Source organism: Poecilia formosa, unplaced genomic scaffold, assembly GCF_000485575.1.
Source record: "Poecilia formosa unplaced genomic scaffold, Poecilia_formosa-5.1.2 Scaffold1318, whole genome shotgun sequence".
Lineage (NCBI taxonomy): Eukaryota > Metazoa > Chordata > Actinopteri > Cyprinodontiformes > Poeciliidae > Poecilia > Poecilia formosa.
In genome coordinates this window covers 1,129-10,148 of record NW_006801257.1, presented here as the reverse complement: position 1 = coordinate 10,148, position 9,020 = coordinate 1,129, and the positions used below count along the sequence as shown (strand labels likewise).

At 42.6% G+C, this 9,020-nt stretch overlaps 1 protein-coding gene across 1 annotated transcript; it reads right to left on the bottom strand.

The window, feature by feature from the left end:
• Positions 1–971: 971 nt before the first annotated feature.
• LOC103132786 (tripartite motif-containing protein 16-like) lies at positions 972–2,384 on the bottom strand. Its single transcript, XM_007544574.1, has one exon. It carries the CDS (start codon positions 2,382–2,384, stop codon positions 972–974), a length of 1,413 nt encoding a protein of 470 aa, XP_007544636.1.
• Positions 2,385–9,020: the final 6,636 nt, after the last annotated feature.

Genomic DNA, 9,020 nt, shown 5'->3' with positions numbered 1-9,020 from the left:
ATTAAAAAAATATTATCTTTGATCATCTTTACTGTAAATGTTCACCAGGATCAAAAATTGAATCACCAAAACTTTCTTTTTGTCACAGTTTCAGTTTATTCAGATTTTTACAATAAAACATCACACTGATTTAATCATTAAAATAAAGAATAAACTACCAATCATGACTGTTGTATGAAAATACACAAAAAGAAATGTAATAAATGCTTATTACTTTATAACTCCATTCAGAACCTCAGTTCTACTCTACATAAACATACAGGAGGGACTTTGCTTCTCAACTAAATTAACAAATGAATGAATGTCTTCATGTGGATGTCTTTCTGGAGAGATCTTTTACAAAAAATTCAGTGTTTTTTCAACAAAATGAAGCTTTGCAAACTCTTGAGAATATTATGTGGCTAAACCTTTTCTTGTTCATTCAGGATTCCTGAACTGTGATGTACATTAATTAAAGAGACAACACATGTTGAAGCTTTATAAAACATAATATGTAAAATCATGTAATTCCAATGAGAAACTCCTGATATTTAAAAACGATAATAAACCTGTTCAGATATCTGTCCTCTTTCTAATGTAGAAAACAAGTGAGTGTTTATAGACTGGTGTAATTTCAAATATCATCAGAATCAAAAATAATGACTGATGTCCTGAATGGTGATGATAATAATTACAGTTTCTTCGGGTTATCTGTACAAGGATTTGTACAACAGTTGATCTGACAAAGCAATAAATGTAACTAATTATTTTAGATTAATCAAAATCCTCCTGAGCAATGATAGCCTCCATGGCTATCAAGAAGGAGCACCCCCCACCCACCCCCAAAAAAACAACAACAAAAAAAAAACTTCAACATCAACAAAAGATAAAGTAATTCCATAAACACAGCTGATCTGACAACAATGATAGATTTTAAAACAACAGAAACTAAAATACACATTTTAACCTGCTGGACCTCAGATCACTGCTGACTATTTCAGCTTAATCAATTCAGCTGAGGCTCCATTACAGAAAAGCTCAACCCCAACATACAGAGGCTGAGTGAATCTGGTCTGGACTCTGTGGAGGAGAGTCATGGTTTCAGAGACGCTGTAGAAAGACAGAATACCTGCTCTGTGATTCAGGTACACTCCTATTCTGGAGGAAACTGGACCTGATACTGGAGTTTCAGTGTTGTTGTACTTAAATGTGTATTTGTTTGTAGAACAAACTAATGACCAAGATTTGTCATTTAATCCAAATTTTTCTTCTCTGCTGACATCCTTGTTTAAAATGGCTACAACTCCTCTTCCCGCTCCTTTCCACTCCACCTCCCAGTAACAACGACCAGTCAGACTCTCTCTGCTCAGAACCTGAGAATGCTGAGTAAACCTGTCTGGATGATCAGGATAAGACTGTTTGTCTGTCTTTTTGGCTTTTCTGTTCCTCTCGAATAAAGACAGAAATGAATTAGCCGTGTTTGGATCCAAAGTAATCTTTTGTGAATATTTTAAAAATTCAGCTCTAGTCTTTGGTTCCGGTTCTGACAGTAAAAATTGTACCTCATTTAGTCTCTGTGAGACGTCTGTCCATGGGTCTCTCAGGACGTCCTGTAGTTTGTCTCTGAGCTCTGACACAGCTGCTGTCACGTCCTTAAAGTTTCTCCTGGGACGGATGTTGATGCTGGATGAGTGTGTCGACTCCCTGAGTGCTGGCAGTGAGGGGTAGTTGAGGAGAAACTGGGTGTGATCCTCTGTGTGTGAGAGCTGCTCCAGCTCAGCGTCTTTCCTCTTCAGCTCAGTGATCTCCTGCTCCAGCTTCTCCTGAACATCTTTGACTCGACTCACTTCAGTTTCCTGCTGGGATCTGATCTGCTGCTTCACTTCAGAGCTTCTTTTCTGGAGGAGACGGATCAGCTCAGTGAAGATCTTCTCACTGTCCTCCACTGCTTTTTCAGCAGAGACATTGATGGCCTTCACCTCCTGTTGAAGCAGCTTCACATCTTTCTCTTGGTCCTGGATTCTCTGATGCATTTGTTGTCGACTCTCCTGGAGCTTCTTCTGCTTCTCATCTCTTTCTGCTGCAGCTGGGACTGTTTCATGGCCTTTATGTTCATACATAGTGCAGAGATAACAGATACACTGCTGATCAGTACGACAGAAGAACTCCAACACTTTCTCATGGTGAGAGCAGATTTTCTCCTTGAGATTCTTGGAGGGATTCACCAGCTTGTGCTTTTTAAATTGTGAAGCATTATTGTGAAGTTGAAGGTGCTCTTCACAATAAGAAACCAAACAACCCAGACAGGACTTGACGGCTTTTGTCTTGACGGCAGGGCAAAAATCACAGACCACATCTTCAGGTTCAGCATAGCAGCGATCTAGTTGATTTCCTCTCTGCTCCATTTCTGCTCTCAGGAACAACGACTGCGAGTTTTTCTTCTGTAGGTTAAATTATCAGGTTGCTGAAGGGAGTGTCTCTGGTTCCACCTATCATGATGCTTGTAACTCAGAGTGGGAGGGAACAAGGAAGAACTTTGAATTGATCAGTGTCTGTTAATCCAGACTGCTCATCTCAGGTTGATATTTCCATGTTTTATTCAATAGTTGGAAGCTATTAAAACATCCTGTTTTTACCCCACTTTAAATATCAAGCTCAGTCAAACAGAAGTATAAAAGCCACACATGCAAATCCTGCAGATAAAAATAACAGATTATGGATTATATCTTGTTTCTGGGCTTATCACATTATTGTTCCTCATATAGAAACCTACATACAGGTGCAGTGGTGATAGGAGTCCACTCTGCATTTGGCTGGTTCTCTTTTCTGTCAGACTGCCCCAGGGCAGCTATGGCTACTAACCTGTAGCTGCCCACCATCAGTGTGTGTGTGAATAACTGTATTGTGAAGTGCTTTGTGATCCTCTGGATTTGATAAAGCACCATTTACTATTTACAATTATTAGCACTTCAAGTTAAAGTATGTAAAAAAGGTTTAAAATAAAAAATATTTTTGGTGCATAATCTCACACTATAACATTTAGAGTAATTCCACTTTTAATTTCAGTACTTTTTATTCAGTCTTCAAAATAGGAAAGACAAGAAAATGTATAACTAATTAAGATGTGTTAATCTTCATCTATCATGAAATTATTACAAGAAAATATCTACTTATCAAAGTTTTCTCATCAACAATTCCTGTAACTGAGAGAAAGACAGCTACACAGGGACCAAAGTTTGAACCCACAGTGAGGAGTATAGTTACAGAAGTAGAAAAGTATCTAGTGATTACTGTTGGAGAACTGCATCTTAGAGGGAAATCAGACACGGTCATCAAGTCAAAACATCTACAGATGAACCTCTAAACAAGACTGAATTTTCTGAACACGAATGACATAAATGTTTCAAACAGAAATGTGCCTCTACAGCCATGTAATGGCTGTGGCTTTTTAATTCTCTTTTATAATTTACTTGCATCGTTGTCTTTTATTAGACTTAATTTAATTGCATTTTGGTTCATACAGCTGTCTGTGCAGAAACAGTTGCTGGAAATGTGCTGCATAAAGAAGTAATAAGCAATTTGAGCAGACTGATTATATAAAATATAATTTTTGTTGTGTTCACTAAGGATTATAAGGATTTACTCTAAACTGGCTGGAAATTAATGAAGCAAGCTTACAAATGATTCAAGAAGTGTAAAAATGGCACTTTATGAAATACAGTCACACGTCTGACAACAAATGTACTTCATTTAAAGAGACAGTTCCAGGTTATGCCTCTTTAGTCTAGCAACATCAAAGGCTATGTTCACACAGCAGATCTAGATCCAATGAAATCTCTTTTTTGCGTGGTTAATCATACTACTAATTAAAAATAACCAACTATATATAAACCGTTCTATAGTTTAAAACCCCTGCAGCTTTTCCTCAACCCTACTCCCCATGGCCTTGTACAGAAGCCATAACTTCCACACTGAAGAACTCTAAACCTAGTTGAGACGTGCAACCCATCAATGCAGCAGGACTCCTCTCTGAGTCATCTTTCTTCTCAGAAACAACCGTTGGTTTCATTTTTCAGCAACATGTTGCTGCAGTGAACATCAGTGGTTTCACCCATTATCAGGTGTGAGTTTCTCAAGAAGTGTTTCTCAATTCCAGCCCTCAGGCACCCGTTCTTCATATTTTAGATGTGTTTCATTTCCAGATCACCTGATTCAAATGACTGTATGACCTCTTCTGCAGCCATCGAGTACTGCAGAGGTCTGTTATTCACCCCACAGATTCAAACCAGATGTCTGACAAAAGGGAAACACCTAAAATATGCCAGGCAGGGGGGACTGAAGAATTGAGAAACACTGGTCTAAAGGGAGGAAACATGTTTCACTAATACACCTTTTGGACTAAATATTTTGAGTTCTTCAGGTCACCTAAATAGAAATAAATGCAGTTTCTCCTTCTCTCAGTCTTTAAATAAGAAAAGCTTTTATATCTGATTAATACAACTCAAACATAAAAATTATAGACTCTCCACTTGGTATTCGTCCAAATTCACATAATTAGCACAAGTTCAGACAGGAATATTACTGGGCTGCTGTCTGACTCACCTCTCTGATGATTCACCACTGGTGTCTTACAATGAACAAAGGAAATAAATCTAACATCAGGAGCCTCGGGTGATTGAGTTGTAGTATTATGGGCTGTAGAGGAGGAATGGTAAAAACCTAAATCTATGTTAACTACATATAATTTACATCTCCAGTTAAACCCATGACTATTAAAAGCCCTGGCAGCTTAAAAATTATTTTAATTCAACCAAAATGTTTGTTGTAGAGAAAGAGACATCCATCCATCCATTTTCTGAACACCCTTGTCCCTCAGTGGGGTCGGGAGGTGCTGGTCCCTCTCCAGCTAACATTCCGGGCAAGAGGCGGGGTCACCTGGACAGGTCACCAGTCTGTCGCAGGGCAACACAAAGACACACAACCATGCATACACACACTCACACCTAGGGGCAATTTGGAGAGGCCAATTAACTTAACAGTCATGTTTTTGGACTGTGGGAGGAAACCGGAGTACCCGGAGAAAACCCACGCATGCACAGGGAGACCATATGTTGTCGCCCTCTGTCTCCGTGCTGCCGCCAGCTCGCCACCAGGGGGCCCCAGCAGTCCCTCTCCTGACGCTCCACCTTGCGGGTGTGTCTGCACACACCTGCAGATCATCTGATCAGTTCCAGGACTATAAGAGGAGCCTCCAGCCAACACTTCAACGCCAGAGTGTTAACCCTTGTGGTAACTAAGAGCCATCTGAAAACCTTGAGTTATATACGTTCCTGTTCTAACCTCTGTCTCCTCATCTCAGGTTTGATCGAGCCCTGGACCCGGGCAAGATCTGGACCCAGTCGAGCCCGCTAAAGGGATCTGGATCTCCTCGCCCTGGAGGGCCCTGCACCTCTCCCTCACTTCCCCCGAGCAGGAGTTCATTGGACCCCAAACCCAGCCCCGGCGTTTCCGACCTGTCTGTTGTTCAAAGCCACTCCAGCTCGAATCACCTTTTTTTCGTTGTTGAATAAAACCCTTAAACTTCAGTTTTCTCCTGAGTGCCTGCTGCATGTGGGTTCGGAATATTCCAAAAACCATGACACCATGCAAACTCCATGCAAAAAGACCGGGGCCGGGAATCGAACCCAGAACCTTCTTGCTGCAAGGCAACAGCTCTACCAACTGCGCCACTGTGCAGAAAGAAACAGAAAATCTGTATTGGCATTGCAATTGTAAATCCTTCCTTTAAAAACTGACCAGTGTTTTGTATGTTTCCTGTAATATTTTGAGGATTTATATTTTGGCATGAGCTCCAATTCTGTTTCTAATTTATGACTCTACAATCAATTCTACTCTGAAAAATCATTTGGTTAGAAATTTTTAATAAAACTTTCAGTTTGTTTCCTCCCAGCAGAGAAAATGCTGAAAATGTACTTGTATGGTAGTTTCAGAAGTCTACTTTTCATCTTTATATGTGCAAACTTCTTAATAAAACAAACTTAGACTACTAAATTAGTATTTCAATTTTTTTACATTTCAAAAAACAAAACTTGAACAACAGATCAGACTAACGATATGCTTTAAGGCTCTTACCAACATAAAGTGCACAGCAGCATGTAGACGGTACTGTTCCACCTCATCGAAACGTCTTGTTGCAACAGCTTCTTGGGCTGCATTTGTAACTCATGGAGTCAGGAATATTCAAGCAACGAATGCTTAAAATGTCCAGCAATTCCCATCCCCATTGCAACAGTCTCTGCGATGCTGTGCTACCACTGCGCAAGTTGTCGATCATTTACAACGAGTTGCAGTGTGTGTGCCAAACAGTTTAAACTTTTCAAGAATAACCAGTTCTTTGGTCATATTATGGCTCGGTACAGAGGCGCAAAAAGTGGGTATGCAGCGTATGCAACGCATAGGGGCGCAGCACCAGAGGGGGCGCCAAAACCCCGTCTGGAGGGGGCGACGCGCCAATTATGTTTTCCCATACACTTCAGCGCGCCTCACACTCCTTCACCTCTCGCACATAACGAGGTAAATGTAGCGATTTTTACACTTCACGTATCATCGCCTTGGGGGTGTGGGGGGTGTTGGTCAGCGTCGCTCCTTCACCCTGACGTTCCTTCCCTGGGGTGGGGGCGCCGATTTATGTTTTCGCATCCACCTGAATAATGTGTAGTTGCGCTACTGGCTCGGTATATTCGTGGGTTCCAGTGCTGCATCAATGGCTGGTCATCCAATGCCATGAACTCCATAACTTTCCTCGTATTAGCTTTGTTTTTGTTTTTTTTCATTGCTCATCAGAGCTAACAGCGGGCCACCGACGAAGTCTTTTCTTCCGCTTTAGCCTTAGTTTGACTGCTCTCTTCAAATGCTGCATATTCAGCAGCGTGGTGGTTTCATAAATATCAATCAATCACTTTATTTTTGGTAAATTATCCACATCAAACACAACAAAAAAACAAAATAAACAAACCCATAATTTACCAAAAAAGGAATAGGCTGAACCCAAGCTTATTTTTGCCTACCCTGTTTTATACCCAACAACCTACCAAAATATCTTCACAACATATATATAAATCTACATAGCAGCATAAGATTTTATCATTTTACATTTTAAAGCTCTTTTAAAGCTCACCAAGAAAGGACATAACTTAAAATCATCATTCAATTCATTCCACAGTTTCACACCAATAACTGAAACAAGCAGGAAATTTGCTTGTTTCATAACTTCATAACCAGCAACCTTCTCTCCTATGGTCTGTTTAACAGCTACATTCTTAGATCAACACAATCCTCCAGCTCTGTCAGCAGCAGAAACAGCAACATTATAACCTATCAGGGAAACAGACTATATTTGCTTTGCATCGTCTCCACATGATGACAATGATACAGTAGGATCTAATTAAATATTAGATTCTTGATGTGTTGTTGATATGCTGTTGTACATTGTTTTAAAATCTTGTTCAACATGCCCCTTTTTAACGTTGAGTCCCTGCCCCTCCAAAGATCTCTACACGGCCTGACTCCGAGGAACTTTTTGTTCGGTCAATGTCCCAGTGCAAGTACTAGAACAAAGATTTTTAGGCCAGTTTGTTTTCATAGCCGTTTCCTCGCTCGTCCTCTTGATCTCCTTTCATAGAATGGAGGTGGAGGTGGGGGGAAGAGTGTGACGCTCATGGAGGGTTGAGGTGGTGGGGTCAGTTGTGGAGAAAGGAGAGGATGAGGGTGGAGGTGGGGGGGCAGCTGTGGAGAAAAGACAGGATGGAGGTGGAGGGAAGGCTCCGGAGCGAGGCGGGGCGATGAATGGCTTGCATGTTTGACTAAAGTGATCAGGGGTACGGCATACAGTCCTTAAACATTGACCAGCGATTTCCATGGCAATTGGTTCTGGTTCTGCCAGTATAACATCCACTGCAGTGACCTTCAGTGAGATGTTTGTTCATGTGTCTCTCAGGATGTCCTGTAGTTTGTCTCTGAGCGCTATAACGTGATAAGTATCTTGTTAAAACGTGATAGTTATCTTGTTAAAACGTGATAGTATCTTGTTAAATAGTGATTCTTGAGAATAGGGACAAAACAGGTCCTATGGATAAAGCACAAAATTTGAATAAAATATACACAAAATATAATTTTTTCAAATATCTGACTAAACTAACCTGGGTCATGAGAGCACAACAATGTATATTTTCCTGGTATTCGATGAATATTTTTTTTATTTTAAACATTGTAGTCGGTGGATGATACCTGTAAAAGACCTTGTCCAGGAGCAGAACTCAATACATTATAATAGTTTAAAACAGTAAAGGCTGTGCTGGCTGCAAGACGTAAGCTAGCCCCACCAGCTCCAGCTACTGCCACAGCCTGCCCATCTCCAGCCGCCACAGCCTGGCCGTCCGAGCCTGCCGCTGTTGCGGCGTCCCCGCGGGCCGAGCCACCGGAGGTCCCGGCCCCTGGGCTCCGCCTGCAGCTGCCTCCGGTCCCTGCGCCGAGGCAGCGTCAGTCTCCGCCCCCAGAGTTTCCTGCGTCCGCTGCATGTGAGCAGCCCCCAGAGTTTCCCGAGTCAGCTGCCGGAGTGCAATCCCCCAAGCTCCAGCCTCCAGTGCCTGCTCCGCCCAAGACTCCTAGTGCTCAGTCTCCTAGTGGTCCCCCAGAGACTCCTAGTGGTCTCCCAGAGGCTCCAGCCGGCCTACCTGCCGGCCCTCCAGAGGCTCCTGCCAGCCCTCCAAAGGCTCCTGCCGGCCTTCCAGGGCCGCTTTGGCTGTGTGTCCCGCGCCGGCGATGCCCGCCGGACCAGCCTCCTCGTCGGTGCTTCCTCCGCCAGCGTCGCTGCCCACCGCGGCCCAAGCTCCGCTTCCTGTGTCGCCGCCCACCGCGGCCCAAGCTCCGCCTCCGACGTCGCCGCCCGCCGGGCCTCCTGCGGGAGCTCTGCCTCTTGTGCCGTGGACGGCCCCCGGACTGTTTTCCTGTGTTTAAGTTCCTGTGTGGATTTAGTTTTTGTC